The 15,939-nt window shown below is 36.3% G+C and overlaps 1 protein-coding gene across 1 annotated transcript in view; it reads left to right on the top strand.

Annotated features, from left to right (window-relative positions):
• Gria4 (glutamate ionotropic receptor AMPA type subunit 4) overlaps positions 1 to 15,939 on the top strand; it is a 364,384-nt gene that overhangs the window by 132,466 nt on the left and 215,979 nt on the right. The window contains 1 exon segment of the mRNA XM_042054761.1: positions 12,196 to 12,435. Coding sequence (XP_041910695.1) covers positions 12,196 to 12,435 — 240 coding nt within the window.

Here is a 15,939-nt window from a genome sequence, read left to right as displayed (position 1 = left end):
CATGACCCATGTGGCAGCATGTAGATTAATAGAAATATGTTAAAGTTGTAAGAACCATGCTTGGGATATAGGAAGGGTGGACATGGTAGCAGGGAAGCATATATCTTAATTAAGGGAGCCATCTGAGGGTTGTCAAGAGACTTGACTCTAGAGGGGTTTCCAGGTGTCCAGGGAGATGCCCCCAGCGAGTTCCTTGGGCAGCTGTGGAGAGGGAGCTGAAAAAGGCCAGATTCTATAACCATACTCATGAATATCTTGCATATCACCATAGAACCTTCACCTGGCAATGGATAGAGATAGAGACAGAGCCACACACTGGAGCACTGGACTGAGCTCCCAAGGTTTGATGAGGAGCAGAAGGAGAGAGAACATGAGAAAGAAAGTCAGAACCATGAGGGATGCGTTCACCCACCAAGACGGCAAGACTGAACTAACGGGAGATTACCAAGTCCAGTTGGAATGGGACTGATGGAACATCCAACCAAACCAGACTCTCTGAAAGTGGCTGATGGTGGAGGCTGACTGAGAAGACAAGGACAATGGCGGCGGGCTTGGTCTCTATGACAAGGACGGGCTCTGTGTGAGCCTTGTCAGTTTGGTTGCTCACCTTCCTGGACCTGGAGGACCTTGGACTCAACATAGTGTAGGGAACCCTGATGGCTCTTTGGCCTGGAGAGGGAGGGAGTGGAGATATGGGTGGAGGGGAGGGGAGGGAAGGGGAAGGAGGAGGGAAGAAGATGGCAATTTTTAATAAAAAAAACTTTTCCTTCCAAAAAAAAAAAAAAGAACAAGTTTAAAGCTATAGGTTGATCTTTCATAATTAACAAGAAGTCTCCATGCCATTATTTGGGAGCTGGCTGTTTGGACAGAAAAAGATTCATTACAGTTGATAAAAACCTGTTTGGGAAGATATATAGCAAGACTTTCAAAGTTAACAGATATAACTAGGTAAATACAGAGTGAACAGAAATAACCAGGGCCATCCAGGGTCTACAGATTGCTACAGGATTTCTGGGGGACATAAAGTCCTGGAATTAGTACTGTTTGGTACTCTGCTCCACTCTGCATACCAGGAGATATACCAACAGGATCATCATATATACTAGTGAAAATAAGAGAGTAGTGTTTCCCTGATTGAATGTACACACACACACACACACACACACACACACACACACACACACAAACAAACTTACTTACACACACGTATATGTATACACACATTACATATATATATACATATATATATATGTATATACACACACACACACACACACACACACACACACACATATATATATATATATATATATATATATATATATATATATATATATATCATCCTGTTCCTGTCAGTTGTAAAGAAGATTGTCTCATTGCTTGAGTTTAAATTGTTAACCAATCTATGAAGAGTTATGATCATAATTGTTTTGCTCAGAAGGCTTTGTTAGACTTCTATGTAATAAAACTAACAATTTTCTGAAACTGAGCTTTACTTAAATACTAGTGATAAGTTAATGCACAGAAGAAGGGAAGGGGAAACACATAAGAGCCTCCAGAGACTAGCAGAGACTGAATAAATGGAAATCAGGGGACATAATCAAATTATGAAAGAAATGAAGGTGGTTTTTTATGGCTCTGAGCCAATCAAACCACATCTTTCTACTCTCTCTTCTTTCTTTATTTAATTCAACAGTAATATTGATTTTATTAATTCAATGAATATTGCAAGTTTGAACTGTTGAGCTTAGAGCTGAGTACATAACAGAGAAGTAAACAGTCAAGTTACCTCTTTCAAAAATCGTTGTGTGATTGGGTAGAGCTGTCAAAGTCTATGGCATAGAGAATCAGAGGCTTGCACTTCTGGCATTTAACCAAACAAATAGAGAGAATGAACACACACACATACACACACACACACACACACACACACACACACACACACACAAACAATTGTAAAATGGTGGGGTGCGAATTTGAAGTAGAGTAGGGCGGCATATATGAGAGAGTTTGGAGGGGTGAAAGTAATAACTGTCATAATTAAATTATAATCTTAAAATAAATAAATAAATGAAAATTTATTATAAATTAAATATAAATATATAATATAATACATAAATCAGTATAACAGTATTTAAAATTATAGAGACTAGTCTTGCCATGAGAAATGTAGGGACAGCTGTTGTAAGCACACCAAGTGTAATACGTAAATTACAGAAAGAGAAGACTATATCCTTCCATCTGATCTACATTACTGTAAACACAGCAAAAAAATCACAGGCATTTTAAGCAGGCATGAAATGCCATCCTACTTATATCATTTGTTCTACAGATAATAACTAAGGAGAAAGAAATAGGAAGCTTGTTCTGGGAGATTTTCATAGCCAACTGGACAACAGAATGTCAACACTGAATAAAAAAGAGAATGGAGATAGAACAGATGTTAGATACTAGAATGCATACCTGGCAAGGTTGGCTAATGAACAACATGATGGCAAAGAAGAAAACTAAGAATTGAGAATATTTAATAGATCTTTCTTCTTTTCACTGGAGTGGAATAAAAGAGAGAATTGGCCTATGAAGTAGGTAAAATGTTCTATGTGCCCACCCACTGGCCACTGTTTGGTCTCAAATGGATAAGCAAAGGGAGATTTCAAGCAAAGTGTTGATATTTTAATCTGACCTCACAGGGAAGAAAAGAACAAACTGCCAGTTATTAATCTTTGGAAACCTGAGTGGGACTTACAAAAACCAATTAAGTTATCTAAAGAATGAAAGTATGTGTATTACGGCATGGTGTTTTGTGTTTAAATCTTGCCTAGAGAGGAACATGAAAAGAAAGAACACTAAAGGTCATTTCTCAAATGGGAAGCAAGAGAATGTGTAGAGGATCCAAGGGAAGACTATGTTTGAGGGCAGTGGTGAACTCCAGCAAACTAACACCTTACATGGATTCACTTTTCTCAAGTTCCCCATGCTGCACCTGGCAGGAGTATGTAGTGTCTATATTACTGCTATGTGCCAGTTTCAAATCTTATCACCTCTCCATAATCATTTAATCTTTCATTTATTGTTTTGAATTTTATTTTTATTGTGTACACATAAGGTTTATAAGAGAATGTGCATGTTTGCAAACTGTATAGATGATTTTGTTTGCTCGTTTGGGAACTTTCTGTTGTTTAAGGTTCACTTCATTTTGATTTTTTTTTCCTTAACAGTTTCATTCATATAAGCAATGGTTTGGGGTTGTTTCTCTGCCATCTCCCTGTCTTTTTCACTTCTTTCTCTTTCTGGAACCCTTCTTTCCAATATAGATTTTTCATGAGACAGAGTTGTCTGTCTGGCCTCAAACTTGTGAGGCTCTTGCCTCGGTTTCACTAGTGCTAAAAATACAGAAATGTACCATCCAAATAAGTTTCTTTCATTGATTTAGAATTGTTTTGTGTGTGTTTGCATATACATTTGTGCATGCATGTTATATAGGTGTACATGTGTGTGTTTGCCTATCAAGTACCTATACCATGACTCCATTTTCAAACCCAGATGTTGTCATTCAGCCAGTTGTGTGCATACATTTGATTAATATTGATAGAGTCTGTGAAGCAGTTTGGAATGGAATGGAATGCATAGAGTATTGCCAGGTATTCAGGTGATCCAACACACACTCGTGGGCTATAAATAACATTATAACACCACCAACAACTTTCTAACACTGCAAGAGCAACTCAGGCTCTACAAGGAAATTCTTGCATGTGGGTTTGCACACTCTAAATTATAGTGTCCAGGCTACTGATCTTTCACTTTCTGAGACACCCTCCTTTAATTTCATCTAAAGCTCACGATCTCCTCTCATTCTGAAATGATTTCTTTCCACAATCCTAGCATCAGACATGTCTTTGATCATTCCTCCTAAATCTCATGTTGTCCTTCACAACCACTTCTTTAATGCTATACACTGAATCTGCTTGTTCTCTTTCATTACAGACCATGGCTTCACATTCTTCTGTGGAGTCACCTACTTGAAACTTGGCATGTTAAACTAAATATGTACACAACAGAACCATTGTTTTCTTTCTGAAACTGTACTTGTCTCATAATAACAAAGGAAAATATTTTCAATCTACCTACCGCCCAAAGTCGCGTAACTGCTCTTCATTCATTCACTCAAAATCGGTAACAAAAAGCATGGCGTGACCTTTCCTCTTGTTTCCCTCCTTATTCATTCATCCTACCCAATAATCCACTGAGCTCTAACTAACTTCTATATATCTTCCAGGAATAATCTTCACAGTCTACGCGATCTTATTTTCTCCAGTTTGCCATTATCTTTATCTTTTTTTGTCTGATAGACTGTCCTACTTATTATCTTCTCTGTCTTCAGTCTGATTCTTTGATTCCAATTCCAAATTCAGGTATCAAGCATATCCTGTGGCAAACACTTCTCTTCTATGCTTCCTAACATTCCTTGTCTATCTTTTTAGTTATCTTCATGTCTTGGAGTATGATTTCACATCTCTGTCTTGTCCCCAAGGCTGTGAGTCACTATTCTGACACTATTTTATTCAAAAAGTTTCACAATTATAGACATAAACAAGCATGAGTAGTGTTAATAATAATCACAATAAATAAAGAAATATGCACATGGAGATGGTCAACGTCAAAAATTATATGCCATAACTAAAGAAATCTTACCTTTTTAGAAGCTCACAAAGTATAACAACATAAGAAGAGAGATTCTATTAAAACAGTATCGGGGGAAGCTGGATGACACACTGAATGTGTATGTCATTAGGATGAACAATCCATAAAAAGCTTATTTAGAAGTTTTTTCCAGATCCCTGACCAAACAAAATTTAGTGAAGTTGTTATATTAGACCATAGTGTCCTAGAACCGTAGACTGCAAAAACTTAAAGAAACTCCTGTTTCTGTAACATAAACATATTTACTGAGAACAATTAAAAAGATTAATTTATAAGAGAATTTAATTTAATTTTTAATTCTGTGTGTATGGAGAGGATTACTCATGTCAGTATTGTGTTCAGCGATGGTAAAGGAAACCATGATATCTTCTGGAGCTTGAGTAACAGTGTGGTGCTGGAGTCCAATCTCAAGGTCCACTGCAAGTGCAGTGCCTGTATGTTCCTAAACACTGAGCTACATCTCCAGCCTTCACATGTTTGATTTTTAAAGTGGTATTTGTTAGGAGTCTGGGGTGATGGCTCATTCAATTAAGTACTTATTCTGCAGCCATGAGATCTGAATTTGGATACCCGAAAGTCATTTTAAAAGGAGATATGGTTGGATCCCTGGAGTAAACTGACCAGCCATTAATTAGTTCCAGTCACTGGGAGATTCTGTCTCAAAAGACAAGGTGGAGAGTGATTGGGGCAAATACCTAATGTTGCCTTGTGGCTTTTAGTAAGTAAGTATATAAGTAGCAATAGTAAGAATATAAGCTTCTTGCTCATACACTTGCATGCACACTGGTATGCACATGTTCACTTCAGCACAAACAAAACAAATAAGAAACCGCCTGGGGAGACAGCTCATCAGTTAAAAGAACTTTTGCTCTATAGTAGGACCCAGATTCTATTCCCAGCACCTCCATGGTGACTCACAACCATCGTTTACTCTACTGTCAAGGCTTCTGACACTCTCTTCTGATCTTAGTGACACCAGGCACACATCAGGTGCACATACATGCAGGTAAGATATTCATACACATAAAATAAATAAATCTAAAAAAGAGCAAATTAGAGAAATATTTTATTAGAATGATAAACCTTCATAAAATTAAGTTATCCTAGGAACAGAGAACTAGTAATTAAGAATAAACAGGAACAGGCACTATAGCTTTTTCAGGGAGGCATAAGCAATATGTACTTCTTGAGACACTATATCAAGAACTGACATAAATTTAAAAATGGTATCACTATACCAGTAAGAATTTGAAAATGTTGTAATGCCAGTGGCAGAGAATGCATAGCAACAAACCTTTATCCTTGGCTCAGAAATGATTTAGAAGCTCTTTATCTGCTTTGAGTGCTACATGGGATAAACAAGAAATAGTTTACACTGAGAATTTTTGTATATTATTCAACTTTCATATGAGTTTTCTGCTCCAAATTATACTGTATGTGTTTCTTAAATTCCAGAAACAAAGATTCATAGACACATATGGATACACTATCACCACATACATACCACATAAAACACAAAGAGCAACTGAAAGAAGTAAGGTCAAAATTACTATGGAGCATTTTTTTCTGCCAGAGGGGCTTCTTTAAATTATCACAGGTAGAGCTCTACTAAAACTGAAGCAGTGATTTAAACTATATCTAAGGTAGTGTCAAATTGCCAAGGACTACATGATAAAAATATATGAAAGAGGCTATAAATGGTTTAAACTGACTAAACATGGGTGCAACTGTCACATTGGAAAGTAAGAACATGAAGACTAGAGCTCAGTGCCTAAGGTTCAAATGCTCAGCAAGCCCAGACCAGATCACCAGCATGGAAGAACCTTAAAGTTTAGCTCCAGCTTCATTTTTACATGATCTGCACCTAATGCATGCAATGTCTTTGACAGCAAGGTCTTACAATCTTTTTCTGGTGGGTAGGCAATGAAAATATTATTTTCAGGGCCTCTGGGGTCTCTCTAGATAATATACAAAGACTTTTCTTGTCACTTATATAACAAAAGATCCCAATCTTAATGGATTATAGTAGTTACAGTGATTTACTGTGTATGTCACTTTATATTTAATGCAAGATATAATAGGTTATATTACAGATTATAAATATTTTATCTATTTATATAGTAGGTAACTATGACAATTAACTAGCACTTAATAATTTGTAGTATTATTGATTAATAATTTGTAATATTATTGTTTCTGCTATGTTCCCCTTTGTTCTTCAGTTTTGTACTGTCTTTTGCCCACACTCTATTTGTCTTCATTATTTGTTCTCCACCACGGCCTCCTCCCCCCACCTCTTTCTATGTCTCTGGTCTGCTCCTCCTTTTCTCATAGCTAAGTGTAGTATCTGGCCATTTTCAGTCTTCTACATTCTCTGTCTCTGCTCTGGACTCTTCTAGATACCTCTGGCTGTTTTCTCCCTCATATCTACAATAAAATACCTTCTTCTTAACCATTCCATAGAGTGATCATATAATCAGATTTTACAGTCAGTATCGTAACAAAATATTTACAAGTACTTATGGGAGAAATATTCATTTCAGTTTACAGATAAAGGTATACAATACATTGTGATGGGCAAAGCATAAAGGCAGGAGCAGGAGACCATGGGTCACATTACACCTGCACTTTAGAAGCAATCTGAAAAGGAAGTGAGTCTGAACAAAAAACCTCCAAGTCTGCCCCAGTAACCCCCTTTGGTCATCAAGGCTTCACCCTGAAGGTACTATACTCTTCCCAAATGGCACAACCATCTGATGACCAAGTGTTCAAACATGTGAGCCTCTGGGGAGCATTTTGTATTCAAACCATAACATTTGACATGTAAAGCCCCAGAATTAAATGACTTCATCTGTGTTTTGAGAAAAACAGTGGGTATAAGATGGAAAATGTGAAGGTGTACCAAATTTAAAGAAATGGGTGTCAAAACATGCCTAGTAACAAAGGAAGACCAGGAGTGCGGTGTTAGGAAACAATACAAGGGAAGCATTTGAAAAACCCATCTAAACATGTCAAAACACAGCAGAGGATTTCACCAAACAGAAGGTAAGATGAGTTTTCAGCAATGAAGACTTAGGAGATGATGACGCATGAGAGAGATGAGTTGGAAACTATGTGAAAATGCCCCCCAAAGATGCAGCTGTGAGCAGCTAGTGAGAACACAGGAGGAACAAAGTACAGAAGCTCTGTGCCTTAATAAAGCTGAGTTTCAAATACATTTAGGAAAAGCTCTTAAAAGGAAAATAAGAGAGAATGGTAAGAGCTATGAAGAAGAACAACTGCATTGCTTTTACTTGGTCTATACCACTGTGGCAGTCATATTCAATACACAGCTTCTAACTTGCAACACATGGAGCTAAGACCATGTCACAATACTTGGATCAGATACAAGGCTAAAATTTATCACAAATTATGTCATTATGTGATTTAGTTTATCATCTGCAATATGTATGGGAAATGAAATTTTGCAACTACCTGATGAGAAGGCATGTTTATTCACTCACACCATCAGGTATAAAGTTTAAGATTATCATCATGTGTTTATATTATGGAGTAATTTACATAATATATGATCCAAATTATCTCATTAGTGAAGCAAAATATAAAATGTGCACTTAAAATTATGATTGCATTATTTCATTGAAGACCTCATTCTAATCAGTGTTTATATCCCAAAATATCTGTCGATCTAATATTACCACCTCTATTCAGTGACTATGCAATAATTACTGTTCGTTATTTTATATTAAAAACTAAAATTTGGTTTTCTTTTCTACATTAAGAACATATTCTTATTAAGCTTAGTTAACTGTATTAAATTATTCTGCATTTATATACTTTTATATATACTGTTTGAATACTTATTTGTATGCCAAAAAACAGCAGATGGTATGAGAGATAACCAAGCAAATTTTGATTTTTTGTTTCCAAAGATAAATTTATAATAAATATGGAAATGACTAGGCTATTAAATTTGAATCTATTCAACCAAATGCTATATTGTTCAGGGTTTCACATGAAGAAAATAACATTGAATATTTGACTGACAGCCTGGTCTTACAGATTGAAGACACAATAACCACCTGGCAAGCCAGGACTATCGATTAAAACAGGGGCATGATGTTCAAAAGAATAACACTATAAACGAGAATTTTCAAAGGAAAGTGGATGGTAGAATTCATCCAGAAGGAAATGTTAATTAGTATGTATTTAGTATATTTTCAAAGTAAGAGTAATAGAAGCAGAATGATAGATAACTATATAAAAATCAGTTTATGTATCATGATAAAAAGTAGAAACAGACAAAAGGTTTAAAAGTAAGGCATTATTAAATTTGTAGAAGCCTAGTAAAATAAACTGAAATAGGCTAAATAGTATGGTTAGTACCAGAACAATGGGAAGTTATGAGCTTGCATTGAAACACACAGACGGGGTGAGTTAGGTAGGAGGGCCTTCTGTGAAGTGCCTTAGTTTAAAACCTTTTGAGTACTTAGCTTCCTACATCAAGAGCTAATATTTTGCATTAATGAGAACTGGAGTGCTCCTAGATTCTTTTTCTTTTGTATGATAGAAAGGCAGCAGAGATTGCGTACCACATTCTAGCTCACCAGTGGTTCTCATGCAGCATATGTCGTTCTTGGGGAACTTTTGGAGTTACTAGAGAAATACTGTGAGGAAAATACTGTTCCTACTTTTTCTGAACAGTTTTTCCAGCCTGCAAGTAGGTTCAGTAGCAAAATGGAAGCTGCAGTTGATGACTCAAATTCTAAAGCTAATCACTAATGAGATAACTTGTATTATACATTATGTAAATTAGACCATAATATAAAGACTTTTTTCAGTAGAGTAAAATAAAAGTTATTTGAACCATGGACTGGGGATATAGTTCAGTGGTGAAATATGTGATTAGCATAGGTATAAAATCTTGGTTCAATGGTGAGAATCCAAAAGCAAATGTAAAAAGGTTAAAAAAGTGAATTGATTCAGTTCTTTAATTAAGTGAAGATTAAAAGTCAGCCTAAAACTTATATGAAAACAAGAACATATGAAGGAAATGAATTAAGCTCGGATTGTACCACTCACATAAATGCATCCAAAGTGTTGGAGGGATATCCACGAGGTTGATATCTGGTCCACAGCATGATGTTACTGGATCACTGAAGTTATGGAAATTGAATATTGGAAACCCAAGATACCAATGTTTTCATTATGACAGCTCTACATCTTGAAAAACTTAGAACCAGACATATTGCCTAAACATGCCCTTGAGAATAGTTAATATGTTCCAAGGATTAATTTTAGCTTCTGGGGAGCACAGACTTACAGATGGGTGATCATCCTTGATAGATTTCTTTACAAACTGCTACAGTAACTATCTAAGTGGTATCTGCTGTGTAGAATCTAAACATCATATATCTTAGGTTTCGATGAACTGAGGCATTTTAATCTCTAGAACTTTTACTGCATTATAAGAGAATTATTTAAACTATATGCATAGAAACTGATGTCTAGAAAATGCTGCTTTTGCTTTTTGGATCTTCATAGGATGGTAGATTTATGTGCTCTCATTGAATTTTTGCCATATTATTTTACATCATTTACATCATGAAAAAATGTTATGTTTTCATTATCTCTGAAAATAAGACAACATAATAATAGTAATAATAACAATAATTCAGGGTAAGCAGTGAAATATTAGAATTTGAGCTTTTTTTTTTTTTTACAAGGTTTGCAATGTTACCCTTATATTTCCATGTCAATTCCATCTTGGACTTTTCAACTGAAATATACTCTTTTGTCCTTTATTAAACCCTATTGTTTACAAAAATATCTTGTGTGTGTCCTTTAAAAATGATCAACAGCATCTACTTTCATTTTTATACTATCCTGTTATATTTTTATACTATCCTGTTATAACATGTATTCCTTATCCTTGATTTTTAAGTAAAATAGTAAATACAAATAATAGAAACATCTCTAGATTTATTCCAAAATCTCAGAAATTATATGATCCAGATAAAGCTGTTTGCATGTATTTCTAGAACTTTTAACATTTTAATAATCTTTTTTTTCACTTATATAGGCTGGAAAGATAACTCAGTTAAGAGCACTTGATGACCTTATAGGGGACCCAGGTTTGCTTCGCAGTACCCACAACATTTATCTCACAGCCCCCTGGAGCTCTCGTTCTAAGAGACTTAGTCTGAGAAAAATTACAATGCAGTCCTGTTTTACTGGAGAGAGAGAGAGAGAGAGAGAGAGAGAGAGAGAGAGAGAGAGAGAGAGAGAGAGAGAGAGAGAGAGAGGAATTAATGTCTCCCGATGATTGTAGTATTGTGTATTTTAAAGTGTAAATGAGAAAAAGTCACCTAAGTTTGTTTCATAAATCAGTCATGCCATGGTAAGCAAAACACCTTTGAGAAAGAATATAAACAATCTCCCTCACTTTACAGCAGTGCAAACAGGATTTTCTCTTTCTCCTGATAGTCCTGGCTCAGGATTTGGGGCGATTATTTTAGGGTTATGGTTACATAGTTGCTGCTGGTTCACTCAGTTGCTTATCTCTCAAACCCAGTTTTCTGCTTTCAAACATGATTCAAGCAGACTTCAGAGTTGTGACAAAAAATGAAATTAATACAGAGTAAAATTATAAATAATAAGGCAACAATTTGTTTATCAAACATGGTCAGAATAGATGAGGCAAGCACACAGCTTAGGAAGCAGGCAATTGTTTCATCGATTCCTACTTTAAAAAATGTCAAAGTACATTATTATAGTTTTCAGGCAAGAAAAAATGAGGAAAAAAATGTATCTCTCATTCTTTTTTTAATTCTTTATTTTTTTTATAAAAAATTTCCATCTCCTCCCCTCCTCTTTTCCCTTCCCTCCCCTCCCTTCCACCCATACCCCCACTCCCTCCCTCTCCAAGCCAAAGAGCCATCAGGGTTCCCTTCACTATGTTAAATCCAAGGTCCTCCCAGCTCCCCCTAAGTCCAGGAAGGTGAGCAACCAAACTGACAAGGCTCACAGTGAGCCCGTCCATGCTGTAGAGTTCAAGCTCATCGCCATTGTCCTTGGTTTCTCGGTCCTCCTCCACTGTCAGCCACATTCAGAGAGTCCGGTTTGGTCGCCTGTTCCATTAGTCCCATTCCAACTGGACTTGTATCTCTCATTCTTAAAAGCTTGGAGCATGGGATTTGAGATGTTTTAGATGGTCATGTATTGTTTATTTTAATTAATTTTCTCTTTAATTCGAATTGGCTTTTTAATGCAGAGTTTTAATTTAAACCAGCTTCATACAAGCCTTGACTGTCAGCACAAACTCAAGAACTCACAGTTGACTGCAAAATATATGCACACTTTTCCTGTGTTCCTTATCACAGTTGCTAACAGTTCAATGATTTTCTTTTAAACCTTCAGAGGCTATAAACTTCAAGTGGTTAGTTCTGGAGTATAACAATTGGTGATGGCCTTCTCTTTCTGTTTTTCCCCCAGTCTGTTCCCAGTATTCTAGAGGAGTGTTTGCCATTTTTGGACTCTATGACAAGAGGTCAGTGCATACCTTGACCTCATTCTGCAGTGCCCTGCACATCTCCCTCATCACACCCAGCTTCCCCACTGAAGGGGAGAGTCAGTTCGTGCTGCAACTAAGACCTTCATTGAGAGGTGCACTCCTCAGCCTTCTGGATCACTATGAATGGAATTGTTTTGTCTTCCTGTATGATACAGACAGGGGTAAGTACTATCCTTCTATATTACAGGAGCTCTAACCTTCTGTCTGAGATGCCTTTGTATTATTTATGTGACTTAGCAAAAGCATTTTGATCCTTAATGCTTCTAAAACTAGAAAATAGTTTGGGTGTATTATCAATGTTTTAATTTCAATTCTCAGAAGACGTTTCAAATTTAAAATGCTTCTAGCGAGGCATGGTGACTTTTGCCTTTGATTGTAGCACTTGACAGGCAAAGGCAGAGGCAGACAGATCTCCATGACTTCTAGAATGGTCTACCTATCAAGTTCCAGGCCAGCTGAAAGTGCGCAGTGAGACCCTGTCTCAAAGCAAAGCAAAGCAAGACAAAGCAAGTAACTCCTTATTTCCATGCAAATCAGCTCTACAAGTGTGTTAAATCTGGGTCATAGAGAAAAACAAACCAAGGTGTTTTTTTTTTTTTTTTTTCCCATCAGTGGCAGCTCTCCCAGAACACTCTTTGATTTCTGGTTCTCCAAACTGTGTGCAAACATATCAACTGAGTAGCTCCATTGCTAATTCTCCAGCAGATACCAGCAGGGCATTCACTAGATCAGTCAGTTCCACAGCTGTGTATCTAAAGAATTCCTCAGATCTCAAAATTGAAGGCTCAATCCCAGTGAGACAGCCTTCTGCCTCAGATGCCACCCACCCAACCTTAGGTTGTCTATCAGTGCATTTGATTAACCAGATTTGAGGAGTATGTATTTATCAAACTGCACATTCTGCTTGTTTAATTAGCAGGATCAAATCGCAAAACTCAGGATCACTTTGCTGATGTCTTATATGTTGTAATATTATATAATTGTTCAAGAAGAGATATGTTTGGCAAAGTATGGAGGGGAAAACTTTTCTTCTGACTTGTTTTGGCATTCCTTCTTTAGTCTGTTTTGCTTCTGGTAAGCATTATATTTACAGAACAGTTTTCTGCTCATTGCATAACATATTTCCAGAAATATAACAAATTATATTGTAGATAGTATTGTATATGTGTGTCCCATCTCAAAACAATTTGATGCTCGAGGTGATTTTGGACAGAGAAGAATTTGTTTGTATAGGTGAAGGTTGCATCTTATTTTTCTATGTCTATTTTAGTGACTTTACTGCATTTGTGTTTTATTTTTTAAAACATTTGTAAAACCCATTAAATGCCAATATAAAAATAATTTAGGAGGGTGGCATAGCAGTTACTGCTAAGGAAATTACATATTAATATCAACTCATATAAAAATATAAATGCTGATAGAAGCTCCTTCTTTGAATAATTTTCCAGATAGAATTAAGAATATAGGAAAGGGTGTCCTCAAGGTGGACAGGGAACTTGTAGTATGTACAGTACCTATCATAAGTGCCATCCTCTTCATCTTCTCAATCTTTAGTTGCTAATTACTACACTGGCTAACATTCTGATATCAGCTTCTTCTTTGTTACCTCTTTCAGATAGGACTAGAATGGCATAGATCAAGGGTAGCCATTTCCTAGACAGTGACCCTGAACCAATTGAGAGAGAAATGGTTAATGTATGTGGTATGTAAAAGTGCCATTCTCTTCTTTGTCTTCTCCGTATCTGGTTACTAGTTGCCACACTTGCTAACATTCTGATTTTTACCAGGACTGTGCTGCTTGATTCCCCAACACCATTTTATAGATAAAATTAGGAATGATGATAAAACTAAGATAATTAGCAAGTAAACACAAATGAATTAAGAATCTTTTAGATTCTGTGGAAATATGAGAAAAGATGAATAATTCATCTGTAATGCTTCACTGAAGTATGTACTAGACTAGGAAAAGAAAATCTCCTCAACCCACAAACCAAACACAAAAAATTTTCTTGAAGTCTGAAATTTTCTTTTGGTGTATCCCCCATGAAAACAAGCAATTTTCTATATTATAATGAATGCATCAGAATTTAGAATACATTTTTATTACTAATCCAAATGCATTTAGTTATAAACATTAACTTACATACTTGCTGCCAGTTACCAAGTTTGAAAATAATCCATTTCTGTGGGAGGAATAAAACCTTAAATCTAATTTCACTTTCTTGTTGACCAAGGTTAACAAGGCAGATAAGAAAGATGAGGGTGTGTAAAGAGCCACAAAGAATCTTGTAACTGAAGTAGGAATAGTAGACAGAAATGGACAAGGCATCTTGTTGTCTCCATAGCAGAACTTTTAGATATTGTGATGTTTACTTCCTGCCCTTCTTAACTCACAGGTCCACAGGCTGGTACCATATTGAGTATAAAAAGGGAACAATGTGTTGAGAATAGATAGGATGAAACTGATTCAGTGAGCCTCCCTTTTGTGGAAAAAGAGAAATCCATGTTTTCTTGTTGCATTCTGCTGTTTCTGATTAAGACTGGAGGCATTACATTGAGAAAAAGGTGAAGAGAGAACAAAAGAAAGATAGGAAGAAGGGCTATGAAATGTCAACTCTTGGGCAGGCAGTATTCATTACAATCATGAACTCATAGCATCTACATACACATGCTTAATCCCATTTTGCCATCAATAGTCAGGCATGGACAGTGAAGAGAACCCTACTCCCACTCATAAACTATTAGTTACTTATGGATTCATGGAGTGACAAATCATTACCTTGAGTTATAGAACTACTAATGACACCATTAGGCTGTAATGGACACTTCCAAATAAATAATTACGCTTAGATCAAATGGGTCACAGAGCAAAGCCAATCATGAGCCATGAAAAGGGATAGGTAGGGATAAGGGAGAATTGACAGCAATAAATGGGAGATAGAGGGACATGAACAGAGCATAATCAGAGCACATTTTACTCTTGTATTAAATATCAGGCAATAAAATTGATAAAAATACTGAGCCAATGAAAATTTTGAATGATTTGAAGGTAGATGCTAAAAGTTAACTTGAATGAGTGCTATATCTAACAAGGACTGCCAAAGAAAGGAATTGAGCAAAGAACAAGAAGCAATGGCAAGGTTGGTCACAGAAAGAATAAAGCAGAGAAAATAGCAAAATAAACAGTCATTGACAAAAATCTGAAGATGAATAGGTGTCTTCAGTGAAATTTTGCTTCTTACAGCCTTCTAAATGTTTTCTAGCTTAGTATGGCCTAAATGGTGAAACAAGGGCAGCACATGTCAATCGCTATGAATGGCTCTAGTGGGCATCTGTCTTGGTTACCGTTCTATTGCTGTGTTGAGACACCATGACTAAGGCAATTCTAATAAAAGAAAGTATTTAGCTCTAGACTTATTTACACTTTAGAGATTTAGCCAATTATCTTCATGACTGGGAACATGGTGATACTGTAGAAATGGCTGAGAAATTTATGTACTGATCCACAGACAGGCCTAGGGAAAGAGAGAGAGAAGGAAGGTGGTGGTATGGGCTTTTGAAATCTCAGTGACCACACCCCCTAATGATAGTCTGCCTCCATCAAGAACACACCTACCCCAACAAGGTCACACCTACATGAGTCTATGGGAGCCGTTCTTATTTAA

The sequence above is a fragment of the Arvicola amphibius genome, chromosome 3, assembly GCF_903992535.2.
Source record: "Arvicola amphibius chromosome 3, mArvAmp1.2, whole genome shotgun sequence".
NCBI lineage: Eukaryota > Metazoa > Chordata > Mammalia > Rodentia > Cricetidae > Arvicola > Arvicola amphibius.
Note: the sequence above shows the minus strand (reverse complement) of the source record. Positions and strands in the feature narration are given on the sequence as shown.